Genomic DNA, 19,534 nt, shown 5'->3' on the forward strand with positions numbered 1-19,534 from the left:
GGGGAAATGTTCCTCCTTGGATATTACCAGTTCACAATGTAGATTTATCACTCATAGAACAGAGGAACAAATGGATGGAAAGAAACTCCTATGACATTGGACATCAGACTCAAGTATACATCAACAATAATTATTATAACTATCTGCAGATTTATACAGATGGATCTAAAGACAACGGGAATGGACACGTAGGATCAGGGGTTTTCATTCCAGAATTCAGTGTGACCTTATGTAAACGAATTAATGACAGACTGTCTGTGTTCACAGCTGAAATGACTGCAATCATCTTGGGACTGCAATGGGTAGAAGAGGTCAGGCCTGAGAGAGCGCTCATCTGTTCAGATTCTGCTGCAGCTTTAAACAGCCTAATCAAAACAAGCAATAAGAGAGGATTTAGTGATGGAAATATCTCTGATCATGTTGAGACTTCAAAGACTGGGAATAATTGTTAAATTTTGTTGGGTTCCTGCTCATGTAGGAGTGGAGGGCAATGAGAGAGCAGATATGATTGCAAAGAGAGCACTAAAACTAAAAGAAGAGCAAATATTGAATATTCCTTTTGGGAAGGGGGAAGCCAAAGCATTAATAAGAGAGGCAGTACGGGATTTATGGCAGAAGAAGTGGGACAACGACAACAAAGGAAGACATTATTATAACGTTCAAAAATCCATAAATGTGAAGACATACAAAGGGAAGTATAGAAGAGAGGAGGTAATAATATCGAGGTTAAGATTCGGACATACAGGACTTAACTCAACGCTGTATTTAATGGCAAAAAGGGATTCAGATAAGTGTACTGTTTGTAATGTCACTGAAGACGTGGAGCATGTTATCCTAAAATGTCGAAGATACAATTCAGAAAGGAACATCTTGAAGCAAAAAAATTCGTCAATTGGGACGGAGGTGGAGTTTGGAGGGAGTTCTTGTAGTGGACGAAGAATGGCGTGAGTGTTGCAGGGCACTATTGAGATTTCTTAAAGAAACGGGATTAGACCGTAGAATTTAGTTGTTAGCAGGTGTTGATTAGGTAAATATTATTAGTAGTATTATGTATTTATTTATGCGTTTGAATTTATTTAATTATTTTTTAAGAACAGTAATGAAACTTTTACTCTGAAACTGCACACTCCGGTACAGTAGGTGGCGGTATGCACCTATTCAAGTTGGTTGCGACCCGCCAATCAAATTTAAAGAAGAAGAAGAAGAAGAAGACGGCAGCGGCTCGTGCAGCGGCGTCTGAAACCGGAGCGAGTGTTTACCGAGTTTACCGTGAGTACCGGGATGCAGAAAGGCCTGAAGAAGTACTTCGTCAGCATGGACGAGTACCTGTGCAGTCTAGGCCTCTACCGGAAGATGGTGGCGCGAGACGCGTCCAGTCTGTTCAGAGCCGTGTCCGAACAGGTGAGTCCGTTTAGGGGGGGGGGGGGGGGGGTCAGAGCGGCGCTAGCGCGCGCGCGTGCGTGCGTGTGTATACAGTTGTGGTCAAAAGTTTACATACACTTGTAAAGAACATAATGTCATGGCTCTCTTGAGTTTCCCAGTTATTTCTACAACTCTGATTTTTCTCTCATAGAGTGATTGGAACAGATACTTCTTTGTCACAAAAAACATTCATGAAGTTTGGTTCTTTCATGACTTTATTATGGGTTAACAGAAAAAGTGATCAAATCTGCTGGGTCAAAAATATACATACAGCAGTGCTAATATTTGGTTACATGTCCCTTGGCCATTTTCACTTCAATTAGGCGCTTTTGGTAGCCATCCACAAGCTTCTGGCAAGCTTCTCGTTGAATCTTTGACCACTCCTCTTGACAGAATTGGTGCAGTTCAGTTAAATTTGATGGCTTTCTAACATGGACTTGTTTCTTCAGCATTGTCCACATGTTCTCAATGGGATTTTAGGAAGGCCATTCTAAAACCCTAATTCTAGCCTGATTTAGCCATTCCATTACCACTTTTGATGTGCGTTTGGAGTCATTGTCCTGTTGGAACACCCAACTGCGCCCAAGACCCAACCTTCGGGCTGATGATTTTAGGTTATCTTGAACAATTTGAAGGTAATCCTCCTTCTTCATTATCCCATTTCCTCTCTGTAAAGCACCAGTTCCATTGGCAGCAAAACAGCCCCACAGCATAATACTACCACCACCGTGCTTGACGGTAGGCATGGTGTTCTTGGGGTTAAAGGCCTCACCTTTTCTCCTCCAAACATATTGCTGGGCATTGTGGCCAAACAGTTGATTTTTGTTTCGTCTGACCACAGAACTTTCCTCCAGAAGGTCTTATCTTTGTCCACGTGATCAGCAGCAAACTTCAGTCGAGCCTTAAGGTGCCGCTTTTGGAGCGAGGGCTTCCTTCTTGCACGGCAGCCTCTCAGTCCATGGAGATGCAAAACACGCTTGACTGTGGACACTGACACCTGTGTTCCAGCAGCTTCTAATTCTTGGCAGATCTGCTTTTTGGTGGTTCTCGGTTGACTCTTCACCCTCCTGACCAATTTTCTCTCAGCAGCAGGTGATGGCTTGCGTTTTCTTCCTGATCGTGGCAGTGACAAAACAGTGCCATGCACTTTATACTTACAAACAATTGTTTGCACTGTTGCTCTTGGGACCTGCAGCTGCTTTGAAATGGCTCCAAGTGACTTTCCTGACTTGTTCAAGTCAATGATTCGCTTTTTCAGATCCATGCTGAGCTCCTTTGACTTTCCCATTGTAGCGTTTGTGGGTGTTTGTATCCAATGAGCCCTATTTAAATGGCCTCAGAGAAGTCACCAGCTGTAGTCACTCATAATCACTCACAAGAAGTTAAGAGGCCATGCTATGAAGCTCATTTCATTGACACAACTTTCTAAGTCACCAAAATTGCTAATTCATGTTGCTGTATGTATATTTTTGACCCAGCAGATTTGATCACTTTTTCTGTTAACCCATAATAAAGTCATGAAAGAACCAAACTTCATGAATGTTTTTTGTGACAAAGAAGTATCTGTTCCAATCACTCTATCAGAGAAAAATCAGAGTTGTAGAAATAACTGGAAACTCAAGAGAGCCATGACATTATGTTCTTTACAAGTGTATGTAAACTTTTGACCACAACTGTATATATGTATATATATATATATATATATATATATATATATATATATATATATATATACATACACCGTATTTTCCGCACTATAAGGCGCACTTAAAAGCCTTTAATTTTCTCAAAAAACGACAGTGCGCCTTGTAATCCGGAGCGCCTTATATATGGATCAATTGGTTAATTGGTTGATCCATACTGGTTGTACACGGCGCTCTGTCAAAATGTTTCAGTACGACTGGTAAACTACAAAGCCGCACCGCTTGCAGCATTACGGCTACCGTAGTCAGGGGCGTCGCCGAAGTAATAGCGGTAAACACCGGTACTGTGCTTACCGCTTGACTGAGTTTGACTGAATGATTTATCTGACTGTTTTGTTGACATTCCCTTTAGCACAGCTCCATCTAGTGGATGCATAATGCAACCCCAGTCAAACGTTTGACTGTAGTAGCTTCTATTCTATGCGCCTTATAATCCGGTGCGCCCTATATATAAAAACAGTTCTAAAATAGGCCATTCATTGAAGGTGCGCCTTATAATCCGGTGCGCCTTATAGTGCGGAAAATACGGTGTGTATATATATATATGTATATGTATATATGTGTATATGTGTGTGTGTATATATGTATGTATGTATGTATATGTGTGTGTGTGTGTGTGTGTGTGTGTGTGTGTGTGTGTATATATGTGTGTGTGTGTGTGTGTGTGTGTGTGTGTGTGTGTGTGTGTTTGTGTGCTACACACCTGTACTACTCAGCACATCTGGTGTCAACTACCTGTGTGTGTGTGTGTGTGTGTGTGTGTGTGTGTGTGTGTGTGTAGTTGTATTACTCTCAGAACTACCATCAGAGGATCCGTCAGGACTGCGCCGACTTCATGAGAGCCAACAGATGCAACTTTGAACCGGTATGTTACATCATTAACTAGCTAGTTAACAGACACTTACTAGTTAATTAACATACACTAACCTGCTGGTAAACAGACACTAACCGGCTAGTTGACAGACACTGACCGGCTAGTGAACAGGCACTGACCGACTGGTGGACAGGCACTGACCGGCTAGTTGACAGGCTAGTGGACAGATACTGACCGGCTAGTGGACAGGCACTGACCGGCTAGTTGACAGGCACTGACCGGCTAGTTGACAGGCTAGTGGACAGATACTGACCGGCTAGTGGACAGGCACTGACCGGCTAGTGGACAGGCACTGACCGGCTAGTTGACAGGCTAGTGGACAGATACTGACCGGCTAGTGGACAGGCACTGACCGGCTAGTTGACAGGCACTGACCGGCTAGTGGACAGGCACTGACCGGCTAGTTGACAGATGTTGACAGGCACTGACCGGCTAGTGGACAGGCATTGACCGGCTAGTGGACAGGCACTGACCGGCTAGTGGACAGGCACTGACCGGCTAGTGGACAGATGTTGACAGGCACTGACCGGCTAGTTGACAGGCACTGACCGGCTAGTTGACAGACACTGACTGGCTAGTGGACAGGCACTGACCGGCTAGTGGACAGATACTGACCGGCTAGTGGACAGGCACTGACCGGCTAGTTGACAGACACTGACCGGTCAGTGGACAGGCATTGACCGGCTAGTGGACAGGCACTGACCGGCTAGTGGACAGATATTGACCGGCTAGTGGACAGGCACTGACCGGCTAATTGACAGACACTGAACGGCTAGTTGACAGACACTGACCGGCTAGTTGACAGGCACTGACCGGCTAGTGGACAGGCACTGACCGGCTAGTTGACAGGCACTGACCGGCTAGTGGACAGATATTGACCGGCTCGTGGACAGGCAAGGCAAGTTTAGTTGTATAGCACATTTCAACAACAAGGTAATTCAAAGTGCTTCACATAAAACCATTAAAAGCATCAAAACACAAGACAAAAGAAAAGATTTAAAAACAATTAAGAACATTCCTAGAAACATTAAAAACAGTCATTAAAACACTAAGACGCAGTTTAAGAAATAAAATACAGTATTAAAATGCAGGAGGTTGATTAATATCCTTGAATCTGGTTCAGTTATTAAAGGCAGCAGCAAACAGAAAAGTCTTCAGTCTGGATCTAAAGGAGCTGAGGGTCTCAGCAGACCTGCAGCTTTCTGGGACTTTGTTCCAGATATGTGGAGTAGAAGAACTGAACGCTGCTTCTCCATGTTTAGTTCTGACTCTGGGAACAGAAAGTAGACCGGTCCCAGACCACCCGAGGGGTCGGGATGGTTCATAAGATAGCAGCAGATCCCTAAACCATTCAGTGCTTTATAAACCAACAGCAGGATTTTAAAGTCAGTTCTTTGTTGGACAGGAAGCCAGTGAAGACCTCAGAACTGGAGTGATGTGATCCACTTTCTTGGTCTTAGTGAGGACTCTGAATCAGCTGCAGCATTCTGATTGACTTTTTACAGAGACCTGTAAACACACCGTTACAGTAGTCCAGTCTACTGAAGATAAATGATGGACACGTTGAGACATAAGTCCTCTAGTCCTTGATATGTTCTTCAGGTGATAGGACGCTGGTTTTGTGATTGTCTTGATGTGGCAGTTCAGGTTGAGGTCTGAATCCATAACTACACCTAGACTTCTGGCTTGGTTTGTGGTTTTTAATGTCAGTGATTGAAGCTTTCAATCGTTCGTCCTCGATACCAAAACCAATTACTTCTGTTTTATCTTTGTTTAATTGAAGAAAATTCTGGCTCATCCAGTTGTTGATTTGTTCAATGCATTTAGCAGCCCCTGTATGGGATTATAGTCGGCTGGTGATATAGTTATGTAGATTTGTGTGTCGTCTGCATAATTATGATAACACACAGACACTGACCGGCTAGTTGACGGGCACTAACCAGTTAGTTAACCTACACTAACCCACTAGTTAACCAGGTTGTTTACTCTTTCAGTTTGTTGAAGGTTCTTTTGAGAAATATCTGGAGCGTCTGGAGGACCCTAAGGTGAGTGTGTGTGTGTGTGTGTGTGTGTGTGTGTGTGTGTGTGTGTGTGTGTGTGTGTGTGTGTGTGTGTGTGTGTGTGTGTGTGTGTGTGAGACAGACAGGCGGGGTGTGTATGTGTAACAAGCGGTGTGTGTGTGTGTGTGTGTGTGTGTGTGTGTGTGTGTGTGTGTGTGTGTGTGTGTATAACAGGCGGGGTGTGTATGTGTAACAAGCGGTGTGTGTGTGTAACAGGCGGGGTGTGTATGTGTAACAAGCGGTGTGTGTAACAGGTGGGGTGTGTTTTCAGGAGACAGTGGGTCAGGTGGAGATCAAGGCTCTGTCTCAGTTCTACAGGTGAGAAACACTCAGGTACACATGATCAAGTCTTTCATTGACTACAGACAGTGACTACAGACTTTTGTACTGCAGACTGCAGACATGTGCAGTCTGTAGTACAAATGTGTTTTGTGTGCAGCCGTTGTTTCCTGATCTACCGTTACCCGGGGAAACCAGCCACGGTGATCTCAGAGGACGACTTTGTTGACAAGGTGAAGAAGTTTGTGTCGTTTATTGTATAAAAATCATCTCTCAGTATTTTCTACAATTGTTACTTTGTTGCCTAGGTGACGCTGTGTTGCTCCATCAACGGTCACTATGACATCGTTTACCCGAGGACTTACCCCGTCTCTGCTGCCCTCTGTCAGTGTGAGTACTGGTCACTGATTGGTGGCTCGGAGTGAGTGACAGCTTTAAAGGGACAGTACAACATTTGTGTGTGTGTGTGTGTGTGTGTGTGTGTGTGTGTGTGTGTGTGTGTGTAGCTCTTTTCTATGAGCTGCTCTACACTCAGGTGTTTGGGTTTGAGGAGGCGGAGCTCTGTCAGGCTATGGAGGCCTTCAGGGTCGGAGGTCGTCGCTATAGAAACAGCCCATCAGTGTGTAGTGACGTCGACTTTGGGTATGACACACCTGAGGACCGATGTCACAGGTACGCACACAAACATACACATAGATGATGTCATGAAACAACATTCACCCAAACTTTAGTCCTGCAGCAAAAACATTTAACAAAAAAGCAGTTTGAGTCAAAATTGTATAAATGTGTTGTAGATCATTATAACTGACAATATAATAAGATACTCTTCATCATCACTTCCTCTTTGTTCTCTGTGTTTACTGAGTCACTCTTCATTGTCACTTCCTGTTTGTTCTGTGTTTACCGAGTCACTCTTCATCGTCACTTCCTGTTTGTTCTCTGTGTTTTGATGGCTGCTCACCTGTACTGTGACATCATGTTGTACTCAGGTGTGTGTTTGTTTTGCTCCACAGGGAGGAGGCGGAGTCGGCTGGAGCTGCAGACGATAAACTGCGCACCGTGACAGCCGAGACAAAGGTGAGGGGCCGACTCGTCATGATGTCATGTGACCATATCAGGGTGTTTTGTGGTGGTTAATGAAGAGTACTCAAGTTCTTTTCTATTTTGTTTTCCACTGCAGATAGCCGCCTCTAAATCCTGACTGAAAATCAAATTGTCTAATAAACTATAGTTGTAGTGTAAAAGATTGTTACATGTTCTATTTCAAAGCCAGAATAACGTGTCGCTTTAAAACAGCGAGAGGGTTCATGTTCACTCTTACAAGAAGCCAGTCAAATCTAATAATGAGATAAAGTACTAAAGCTATCATTATCAACGTCCACGTGAATATTAAGATCACCTACAATAAGTACTTTATCTGTTTTAAGGACTAAACTTGATAAGAACTCTGGACCTGAGACGCGGTACAAGATAAATATATAGAAGTGTTTTATTATACAATCCTAAAAGCTGCATTCATCCTGACCCGTTGTTTTTAATTGGTCAGCCTCCTGCTGAAGCCCCGCCCCCTTCCAGACTGTCTCTTCCTTATAAGGTCATGAAGTCTCTGGATGGAGAAGCATACAGAAACCTGGAGTTTGACGTGTGGCAGGACACCTGTAAAGGTACGAGTCCTGGAGAGGAACCTTTTTAAAACCTCAAAACATTCATATTGTATATATAATTTAGTTTTAAATATGAGCTCATATGTACTCACAATGATGGTTTCTAACATATGAATCAATAATCAATGTTTATCTGACAGAGATGCAGAAGACGGACTACGTGGTGTTTGCAGGGAGGCAGTACTTCCTGGGAGACAAGTGTCAGGTAACATTAATACTGGAACCACTATATCCAAATACTGCTTCAGGATCAGTACTGCTGGTAGTACAGCAGTAGAGTAGTTCTCTAAAGGATTCAATGTATCTCGTATCTTTTGTACTTGTAATTCTTTAAAGGATTCGATGTGTCTCGTGTCTTTTGTACATGTAGTTCTCTAAAGGATTCATGTGTCTTTTGTGCTTGTAGTCTTTCTACTTGTGTTTCACCTGCTTTTGAAACCTCCCTCAAGGAGTTGCATCGACCAATTGGCTTGATCGAGGTCAACATGATGGTTGTCATGTGGACGTCTCTGGGACGTTGTCCTCCTGTAAGACAGCCTCAGGTGTCTCCATAGTTCCATCTGTGTCTGTCTCAGGTGCGTCTGGAGCCAAAGGGGAAGTACTACAATGCCTTCATCCAGGAAGTAGAAACACACCCATCAGCTGTCACTGTCTTCATCGAGGAGCTGGGAGAAAAGTAACACACAACCTGACTGAAACTGACTTGAGCTGAGAACCACAAAGACGTCTTTCATGTCCACATGTCCTTCTCTGTCTCAGACAACTGGTTCCTCTAACGGATCTGAAACCAGTCAATCCAGTTCCAGCCTGGAACGTTGCTGCTCCCACCAGAAAGGGAGACCTGGGTTCGTTCACTATGAGGTCCACTTTGTCCCCTCTCCAGATGTTTGGTCTAATACCTCATGTCTCTACTGACTCCATGTTTCTACTGTCTCTATTGTCTTCATGTCTCTACTGACTCCATGTCGTCTTGTCTCCATGTCACCTCGTCGCCTTGTCTCCGTGTTGCCATGTCGCCTTGTCGCCATGTCTCGCAATGTGTTGCCATGTCTCGTTATGTATCGCCATGTCTCGTTATGTGTCGCCATGTCTCGTTATGTGTCGCCATGTCTCGCTATGCGTCGCCATGTCTCACAATGTGTCTCGCCATGTGTCACCATGTGTCGCCATGGCTCGTTATGTCTCCTTGTCCTCATGTCTCACTGTCGCCTTGACTATATGTCTCGGTATATCGTTATGTCTCGTTGTGTCTCGTTATGTATTGCCATGTCTCGTTATGTCGTTATGTCTCGTTATGTGTCGCCATGTCTCGTTATGTCTCCATGTCTTCTTGTCTCACTGTCTCCATGTTTCTTCTGCCAGACACGGACCCTCGTGGTCAGCGACATCATCACCGTCATCGCTACTTCAGGAAGTCTCGTGGCAGCAACGGGTTGAAGGGGGCGGAGCTTCTAATGCCGCCGCCGTCCTACGGAGGCCCGGCTCCCTCCGCCCTGCCCCCCCGCTTCCAGCCAGCGGGCCACCCCCGCCCGCCCCCACCCCTGTCACCGGGAGCCATGACCTACGACCCCTACGCCCCCCCACACCACCACCACCACCATCCCTCAGCCAGACCTCCTCGCTACGGAGCCTCCAGGTGGGACTCAAGCAGACCAACACCTGAGTGTCACCTGTAGGTCACAAACATGTCTGAGGAACTCCGCTCTCTCTCTGTGTGTGTGTGTGTGTGTGTGTGTGTGTGTGTGTGTGCGTGCGTGCGTGCGTGCGTGCGTGTGTGTGTGTCATGGATTCCGGTCAGAAGCTCCACCCGTTTCCTGAACCGTCACTTGATTGGTCCTCAGTTGACCTATTACCACCCTGGCAGGAGATATTACCATGACTACGAGAGCTATGCCTTCAGGTCACGGTAAACATCACATGACACATGGTGACCATGACTTTGTGGTAGTCTAACAGGACTACCACAAAGACAAACTTTTGTGGTTAACGTCGTTTGTTGTTGTTCAGTCGCAGTCGCCGTCAGCTGGCGGCAGCCATGAATAAAGACGGTCAGTTTGGTTTCCCCCCGGAGGTCGAGGAGGAGGAGCCGTCCGACCTGGACGCGACCATCACCTTCTACCAGCTGGACGACGCCGACGGTGTCTTCCCTCCACTGGCCGTGAGGAAAATACCTTGTCGTCGTATCTTCATGTCTCCTTGTCGTCGTGTCTTCATGTTTCCATGTCTCCTTGTCGTCTCATCCTCATGTCTCCTCGTTGTCATGTCTCCTTGGCGTCATGTGACTGTGTAATATAATGTGGCTCCTCCCCTTCTCAGGGCCCCACTGTGGCCCCTCCTCCATCCATGGGAGCTCCGCCCCCTCCCACTGGCTCCTCCTACAGAGTTCAGAGAGGCTCGGGGCCCCTCCCCCCCGCTCCTCCTCCAGGGAGCACCCCCGTCTGTTCATCAGAGGAGGACCAGGAGGACACCAGTACTTTGGAGGACCAGGGTAAGTCCTCTTTTATTGTGGAGGAGTCAGCAGGAAGTTGTTCCATGTAATCTGATTACTGTGTGTGTTTCTGTCAGTCGAGTACACTGACGATTACATCTACATCACTCAGGGTGAGTAAAGTTTACCTGGAAGTCTTCACTAAGGGACAAGGTCACAAGAAAAAGATGTGATGCAGTCTGAATGTGACCTGTTTTCAGATCAGAACTACCAGACCTCAGGTGTTTACTCTGCTGCTGAGCCCTCCACCAACCAGGTAACACACCTGACCTCAGACCTGCTGGATGTTTTCATACTGGGTTTGTGTTGTGGCATCTCAAATCTACAAATGAGACAAAACATGTTTTTCTCTTATTTTGAAAGGACGACCAGGAAAGAGGAACTGCTGACTCTCCACCGAGACCAGAGATGAACTACAGCTACACACAGCAGGTACACACCATGTTTACACATGTTGCCCTCGCCTACGTCTCACTTATGTCCCCTCGCCTACGTCCCCTCGCCAACGTCCCCTCGCCAACGTCCCTTTGCCTACGTCCCCTCGCCAACGTCCCCTCGCCTACGTCCCCTCGCCAACATCCCTTTGCCAACATCCCTTTACCTACGTCTAGGGATGCACCGATCCACGTTTTTCACTTCCGATACCGATACAGATATCTGAGGTTTAGTATCGGCCGATACCGATCTAATAGAGAAAAACAGTGCTGAATTGATTTAAAAAACGCAGCCGACGCTACGCGCCCCCAGATTGTCCATCGCTTTTCTCATGTTGCTGGCGTTGTCCCTCAGAATCACGTGGATTTTGCTCAACTGAATTTGCCACTTGTCAAACATTTCCTTCAGGCTAGCTGCTATCGCTTCGCTGGTGTGCGACCCACGAAAGTTTGTTGCATTTAATATTGCACTGTGTGGCACAAAAGTTTCATCCAGCCAGTGTGCTGTTAAACTTAAAAGTGACACAGGGGAAACGTCGGAGCTCCAGATGTCTGTCGTGAAACTTATCGATTTGACATCTTTTATCTCCTTCAATATGTGTTTGCACACTTTACCGTGCAGTTCAGGTAGCGCCGTCTCCGACAAATATTTTCGGCTTACCATGTCGTAGCGTGGTTCCAGGTGGTTAACTAGCAGCCGGAATCCCTTATCCCCGACAACTGAGAACGGCTGCCCGGTTCCAGATGGCTGATCCTTTAGCTCGCTCCATTTTGAAAACAATCTATGCGGCCAGTTCGCTAGCGCATGACGTTACGCAGAGCACAACGCATATAATTGGACTGAATAGATTTGCCTTTATGGATCGGTCACATTGTCACCGATACCCGATCTAGAATTTTTTCCTATATCGGGACCGATACAGATATTGATATCGGATCGGTGCATCTCTACCTACGTCCCCTTGCCTACGTCCCCTCGCCAACGTCCCCTCACCAACGTCCCTTTGCCTATGTCCCTTTGCCTACGTCCCCTCGCCAACGTCCCCTCGCCAACGTCCCCTCGCCTCGACTGCGTCCCGTGATCCTCTTCCTCACCCCCCTCTCACCATCGTTGTCAACATTGTCACTCGGCCGACGCATCTGATCTTCTCTTCACTTAAAACACGACGATAGCCGACTGAACTTCCTGAAATGGTTTGATTCTGAACTAATCCCTGTGTGTGTGTGTGTGTGTGTGTGTGTGTGTGTGTGTGTGTGTGTGTGTGTGTGTGTGTTTTTTCAGGTAGTGAAACCATTAGTCATTTGCTCTTCACCCTCCTCTTCCTCCTCCTCACCCTCTTCTCCATCATCACGTGTACCTGCAACTGCCCACCTGCCGGCAGGCACACAGACACGCTCAGGTACACACACACACACACACACACACACACACACACACACACAGCAATACAACAAATGTGATTGTGTTTTGTTTTTTTTCTGTTCTTAGTTGCCATGGCGATTCCAGCCTCTTCTTCTTGGTTGGTTAATGAGTTAGGTGAGCCTGTCTGCACCAAGGTAGCTCCGCCCCCTTACTCCTATGACCCTAATGGCAACGATTTACCCCGAGGTCAGAGGTCAACCAACATAAACAACACACTGTGTCACTTTTTGTTGCAGCTTGTCGTCTCACTTCCTGGCTTGTGTGTGTGTGTGTGTGTGTGTGTGTGTGTGTGTGTGTGTGTGTGTGTGTGTGTGTGTGTGTGTATAGACTGCAGAGTTCTCCAGTATTACTTCAACTTAGGAGTCCAGGTAAGAGAATAACTAACTCTGCGCGGCCCCCCCCCCTTAACTATTTACTAACTAACCCCCCCCCCCCCCCCCCCCTCCTCCTCTACAGTGGTACCATCAGAGCTGTTGGCAGCAGCAGCAGGCGTACCCCGCCACCTCGCCGGAGGCCTCCTACTCCTACCAGCACTACACCCCCTACCTGAACCAGGAGCCCCCCCTGCATGGTAAGACCTACTCACTCTCTGATTGGCTGCTGGGTGAGAGAGAGCTGTCAGTTCATTGGTGGAGGTGTGACCACCAATCAGCAGCATCCTCAGCTCTTATTGTCAAATGTCAAACTGACACTTTTTACTGTACTTAATTAATGAGTGAGTTAATGCGTTAGTTTGAGTGAGTTAATGAGTTGGTTTGAGTGAGTTAATGAGTTGGTTTGAGTGAGTTAATGCGTTAGTTTGAGTGAGTTAATGAGTTGGTTTGAGTGAGTTAATGAGTTAGTTTGAGTTGGTTCATGAGTTGGTTCAGTGGGAGCTGCGTTCACATGCTCTGACTGTATGAAGACAGAAGAACACATGTTGCTGAAACGTGTGGAACATTGTATTCATGTTGCACAGCAGTGGAAGGTTTAAATACAGTCACACACTGAGCACAGATAGTAGAAATATAACCGTGTGAAGAATACTGCTGTTAACAAGAACCTGATCTGTTTAAAGTGATTCAAACCAAATGTTATTGTACTTCTGTTCATATAGCAGTACTTTAAAATACAAGTGAGTAATACACTACTTTTAATTCATTATTGAACTTTGTGCACAACAGTGAGATTAATCAAGATTAAACATTGTAATCGTTGCCCAGCACTAATTATTATATACATTATACTTCTGCCCCCCCAGCCATCCCTCCTTTGTACCCTGAAACAGGAGGACTCCATCAACCCCCCTCCTATTACCCAGAATCCACCAGGGCAGGAGACGGACAGACTGACGGACACAGCGGCGGTCTGTACTCTGTTGTGTCATATAGTGAAGATGTGTGTGTGTATATGTGTATTTGTGTGCGTATATATGTGTGTGTGTGTGTGTGTGTGTGTGTGTGTATATATATATATATATATATATATATATCTCTCTTCTTCCTTCTCAAAACCTGCTGCCTACATTACCCACAATGCACCTCTCCCTGCTGACAGCAGTGTGGTAGGTTGTATTGTTATACAAATAAGCTTTGATATTATTATGGTCATTATTGGTTAATATTAATCGTATTATTAATAACAAAGATTATGATGATTATCAATCACACAAGAAGTTTTTAGATTAAACATGAGGTCATCGATGACCACGCCTTGTGATGAGGACTCATCTCTGACTCGACTGACATCACTGGAGGCTCCTCTGATCTAATGTGATCTGTTGTCTCCTCCATCAGGCCCCGCCCCCTCAGGAGAAGGCTCCTCCTCATCGACTAGCCCCGCTCCTCCAGGCACCGCCCCCTCTCTCCTGTACCAGGATCAGACGCCCCTCCCCTCTCCGTCGCTGCTGCACCTGCCGTACAAAACTCCGCCCCCCGCCACTTACCTGCCCTCGGCCCCTCCCCCTCACCTCACCCATCACTCCTCCTACTGCCTCCCCCCCTCCGCCCACTGGGGGGCGCTGCAGACTGGAGGCCACGCACAGCGGGTCTACTGCCCCGCCCCTAACTCCGCCCACGTGGTCGGTTACATCACAGCGCCGCCCCCCCACTAAGTTCCCCCCCCCATCTAACATTTGTGTTCAATGAACAGGGCTAGCAGCTAACAAGTCAGCAGGAAAACCTTGTTTATCAAACAATAAAATAATAATAAAGAGCCAAGAAGACCAAAACAAAGTAAACATTTTAATGTTGAATAGACGTTTTAAAAATCTAAATTGAACTGTAGTTTTCCTGTGTTAGCTTCACATGCTAAATGTTAGCTGGTGGCTAAGTGAATTCGAAGTGAATCACTTCCTGTTCAAAAGGTTCGTTATTTTTTTTTTTTAGAGAACCTACAACAACGTCAAGAGTTCTCATGTTTTGTCAGCCAGCCAATCAGAGAAGAGAGGGGGCGTGGCCAGTCCCTGTTTATTGATGAGGGATCTATTTGTGTTGAGTTTGTTTGTTTTTGTTTTTTTGTTTTAATAAAGTTTGTGTTTCACCAGCAGATGATGATGCTTCCTGTCGGGTCACATGACCGTTCTCATGTCTTCACGTGCTAACAGGCTAGCATCCTCAGTTTATTTGGATTTAAACGCGTGTCTCGTTGTCGTCAAGGTAACAGCTCGGGGGGGATCTCCACAGTCCAGAGGTCCCGACCCCCCCGGGTCCTCAGAGGCCCCCTGAGCCAGCGGGGGTTGGACAGGTGAGTCAGGTGTTTCTCCTGTAGACCAATCAGAACAGCCGACCGCTCCAGAGGCCGTAGCTCCTCCTCCTCCTGCAGGGAGGTGGGGCACAGCCAGGTCCCGCCCACATCCACCAATCCTTAAAAAAAGAGGTAGTCGTCACAGGTGAGGTGATGATGCCTTCAGGGACGACTCGTAAACACAGACTGACGTCACATTCTATGGAAGCCCATTCCACCAGAAACAAAACTAAAAACACAAAAAATCTCACAAAAAATCTCACAGTTAAGACTTTAAATCTCAGTTAAGACTTTAAATCTCATAGTTTCTCTTTAGTTCTTGTATTTTTTTTAATGTAAATTTTATTTTTACTAACAGTAATGGGTTTCCATACACGTCCCACCTGCCACCACGCCGCGGCCGAACCTCTCTCCGGAGTCCAGGAGCGCTCGTATCTGGACCCGGTTCATCCCCAGCGGGCCGCTCAGCACCGCCCTCCAGTCCTCATCCTGGTCCCAGTCCCGCTAGGCGATGTGGACCGCCAGGGTCTGGTTCTCCAGCGGGGCCAGCAGGGGCCTCCAGCGGCTCTCCACCGTCTTCAGCCCGTCCAGAACCAGACCTGCGTACGGCTGCCGGAACGACAAGCACCGCACCTGGAGCGACATGTCTGCAAAACAAGCGCACCTTTAACAAATCACGATGTTAATACGTTTAATTATTTCATTAATATAAATGTTTGACCGTTATTACAGTAACACATTCACTGTGATCATGTATTCTTTAATGAATTAGTGTTTGGTTCTAGACAGAGGAACACTAAAGGAGCAGCTCTCTGAATGGAGTCTGGTAGAACGTTAGAACACGGTACTAAAGGAGCAACTGTCCGGAGAGAGAAACGGTCCGTTAATGTTCATCGTTACCGGTCAGTAAAGTATTCACGTCTCTCTTCTGTTGTTCCCGCTGCTTTCACTCACTTCCGGTCCGAGTGAGTTTCTTCTTCACGTTAAACAATGCGCAGCTCTGCTGCCCTCCACAGGTGTGTGTGTGTGTGTGTGTGTGTGTGTGTGTGTGTGTGTGTGTGTGTGTGTGCGCGCGCGTGTGGATTCCATAGACAGTTGTGTGTGACAATATTTCCTATAATTTTGGCCATAAATGGTGAATAGAGAGTATAAACTGTGACTGGAGCAATTTGTTTGTAAAAGTCACAGAATATTTTCCTGCTCTGCTCCACTCTGACCGTGATGTCATCACTCTAACAAGTGAATGGGGCGATTTTGCTCCGTTCGTGATTTTTGGGAAAATGGGAAAATTGATTTTACACAAATCAAGACACAAACATTCTTCTCCCACATTCCCCCTTGAGTGACTCGAGTCACTCGTACTACAAAAACGTTAGAACCTCCCGCTGGTCTTCAGGTCCATGTACTTTTGTTTCTTCTATGTTTAAATTTTCATTGGTCGGTTATCTAACATAAAGAGCTTATGCATATGTTTGTGGACCGTCTACTGTCCTAAGTTTGTCATGTTTTCTCTGTAATATTTCACTGTATTGTTACTGAATCAGTTACCTAGTTAACATACTAAGTTTACTTTCTCTTCTCTTTTAACCTCTAGCTGTGGTTCTAGACTCTTTTAGACTGGGATCAGGATTAAGGGATACAAGTTATATCTAAAAGAACAACAGTTCCCCTCTTCGGCCATTCAAGTATTTAAAATGTATCAAAACAACACATATCACCCAGAATGGTTTATTATGCACATCATTAATCGATGTTGTAGCTATCAGTGGAATGTTAACTTCAACATGTTGAAATAAATCTCCTGAGATGAGATGAGACGCCTTCATCTCTGGTTAACTGTATAATGAGACAAGTCAGTGAGGTTCATAACAAACAATAAGCAAACAAACAATTTGTAAGAAATGACATCATCTAAGTATTTATATTACATTACATTACAGTCATTTAGCAGACGCTTTTATCCAAAGCGACTTACAATAAGTGCATCAACATTGGTAATCAAAAGAACTATCACCAGAAGTCATAAGTACATTTCCTTTAAACAAGCATCTAAGAGCATGAAGCAGAGCATAACTCAGAGCCAAAGTACAGAAACAAGAAAAACAGTTAGTGCTATAAGTAATACAAATACAATTAAAGCTGCAAGCAGCATTGATCGGGCCCTCGCAACTTCACGCACGTCGAGGGTACTGGCAGGACTCTGCTTGACGTGGCCATACATTTCTGTGACCGTCATACACTGCGTGCACTAGTTAAATGATTTTTCCTGCGTCGACCTGCAGCGTAGCAAGATCATGTTGCCAGGTCTTAAGCCTCAAATGTTTTAAGTGTACCTCCAATACAATCATAGATGTAAGCCTGTTAAGATCTTTAAGAAAATGAATGTGCATGAATGCACTTCAATGTTTGAAATATAACAGACTGTCAGTTTACTGTGACGAAGTTCAACTCCCTACAGTGTCCTACTGATTGTATTTGGACTTACATAAAGTTAACAGAACAGCAGTGTCATTTGTTTTTACTTGAACACTTTAATTTGACACTGTTTTCATTTTAAGCTCTTCTGTAAATTTAGATTGTAGTGTGAAGCATTCATTGTAACATTTAACCTGATTCTCATGTAAAAGCTCTAGACAGATCATTTATACTAATGCCCACTGACATGGTTTGAAAAACACTGTTGATTAACTTTTGTTCTCCAAGCATCTTAGTTTGCACATATTTAGATCAGAGAAGTCTTTTTCTCATGGTGTGCCCACAAACCCTGTTTGGGCCGTTGTTATTATAGAATTCTGTTTACGTCGGTGGTTGCCAGTAGGTGGCGCTATGACTATGAGTTAATATTGGCATGCAGATGTCCTAAAATCACGACACGAATCATGTAAAATTGCCGCGACACCAAGTCCATGTTATCCGATGAAACATCAAGCTTTTAGTAACTTTTAATCGTTAAGGTCTTTAGGTTGTTCTGACCAAATTCTAAGCTGATCGGATTATTTCCCTAGGAGGAGTTCGTAGTGCAGCACCTGGAAAAGGAAATAAAACCACAAGAAATTCATACAAAATTCAAAATGGCTGACTTCCGGTTGGGTTTAGGGCATGGCCCCAAGAGACTTTTATTTAAGTCCACATGTGATACATGTGCCTACCAAATTTTGTTAATCTCTGTGAAACGTACTGCGAGGGCTGCTTCGTCGAAATTTTGTAGGGGGCGCTATTGAGCCGATTTAACACTCTGATTGAATAAAATCATATTATAGAACTACATTTTGGCCTTGTGATCTGTGTGTCAAGTTTGCCTGTGTTTCGAGCTTCTTTAACCTCTCCAAATGACCATTGTTTTTCACGGCGAAGACTGCATTACCACGGCAACGGCGTTCGACGAAACATCAAAAGCTTAGAGAACTGGCATTATGAACTTCTTACATTTGTGTGGAACAAATTTGATGTTGATCTGATTTTCCAACTAAGAGAAACAAGCCAAAGTATAAAGACTTTAACTTACTGTTGCCAGTAGGTGGCGCTATGACTATGATTCAAAATTGGCTTGCAGATGTCTTCAGGCCTGGAGTTTAATCAAACATGTGAAATCTGGTAAAGATCTGATGATGCGGAGTCGAGTTACATCAGTTTATTCGTTCATAGCGAAGGATCGAAATTCGCAGAGCCGCCACGTCACCACGCTTTGACAACTTCCTACAATTTTCACAATGAAGCATTATCAAGGTCTTAATGCTTTTGTGACAAAATTTGAGAGGGATCCGATTAATCTGTGAGCAGTAGGGTGTCAAAGTACACAACCTATGACTTCCTGTTGCCACTAGGTGGCGCTATTACTATGATTCTAAATTGTCATATACATGTGTTCAGGGTCAGGATGTTATGACATCTGAGAAATTTGGAGCAGATTAGGCAATGTACAGCCGAGTTACAACAACTTCCTGTTTCATGGCAAATGGTGTTTTTTTGCCGCCACGCCACGGACACATAGTTCGATAACTTTTTGATCTTTGAGTATCGTTTCACTGCCAAGGTCTCAAGAGCATACTGACCAAATCTGAAGGCAATCGGGTGTAATCTCTAGGAGGAGTTCGTTAAAGTACGGTGCCTTGAAACGGTCCAAAAACGTCATCAAATTCAAAATGGCCGACTTCCTGTTTGGTTTAGGATATACCTCCTTTTGACTTTTTTGTACGTCCCATCACGTTCCACATACCTACCAAATTTCATACAGCTAGGTGAAACCCAAAGTTGGGGCTACTCTGTAGGGGGCGCTATGGAGCCAAAATGTCACGCCACAGCTGGACACCCCAATAATACTGGAATTTTCACCACGATTGAATTTTGTGCCAAATTTCAAAAGATTCCCAGTATCCCAAGCACCTCCTTTTTGCGATGAAACAAGCGATGAAACTGATGTAACCAGTAGTCCAAAGGTAGGCTACCCGGTCCGGAGATACCAG

General features: G+C 45.2%; 2 protein-coding genes across 6 annotated transcripts; one reads left to right on the plus strand and one right to left on the minus strand.

Moving 5' to 3' along the window:
* Positions 1-1,223: 1,223 nt before the first annotated feature.
* On the plus strand, positions 1,224-14,858 carry LOC137868519 (UDP-N-acetylglucosamine transferase subunit ALG13-like). 5 transcript variants are annotated; one of them, XM_068705341.1, is made up of 25 exons: positions 1,224-1,401; positions 3,907-3,990; positions 5,994-6,044; positions 6,331-6,377; positions 6,499-6,571; positions 6,647-6,728; positions 6,845-7,010; positions 7,352-7,415; positions 7,885-8,002; positions 8,143-8,207; positions 8,578-8,678; positions 8,762-8,847; positions 9,365-9,638; positions 9,801-9,908; positions 10,010-10,160; positions 10,319-10,490; positions 10,568-10,603; positions 10,691-10,746; positions 10,854-10,922; positions 12,207-12,324; positions 12,414-12,533; positions 12,675-12,715; positions 12,804-12,918; positions 13,588-13,692; positions 14,123-14,858. In XM_068705341.1, exons 1-25 carry the CDS (start codon positions 1,282-1,284, stop codon positions 14,437-14,439), a joined length of 2,739 nt encoding a protein of 912 aa, XP_068561442.1. In that variant the 5' UTR covers positions 1,224-1,281; the 3' UTR covers positions 14,440-14,858. The 5 variants fall into 5 exon arrangements, with proteins under 5 accessions (XP_068561442.1, XP_068561443.1, XP_068561444.1 ...); XM_068705342.1 differs by having other exon boundaries at positions 9,804-9,908; XM_068705343.1 differs by lacking the exon at positions 10,568-10,603.
* LOC137868521 (protein EOLA1-like) lies at positions 14,844-16,052 on the minus strand. Its single transcript, XM_068705348.1, is given in 3 exon segments — positions 14,844-15,190; positions 15,455-15,718; positions 15,972-16,052. Coding segments are annotated over 2 exon segments (474 nt in total). The 5' UTR covers positions 15,717-15,718; positions 15,972-16,052; the 3' UTR covers positions 14,844-14,978.
* Positions 16,053-19,534: the final 3,482 nt, after the last annotated feature.

The sequence above is a fragment of the Cebidichthys violaceus genome, unplaced genomic scaffold (genome assembly GCF_023349555.1).
Source record: "Cebidichthys violaceus isolate CVI_PGR_0920_01 unplaced genomic scaffold, fCebVio1.0.p SCAF_114, whole genome shotgun sequence".
Taxonomy (NCBI): Eukaryota; Metazoa; Chordata; class Actinopteri; order Perciformes; family Stichaeidae; genus Cebidichthys; species Cebidichthys violaceus.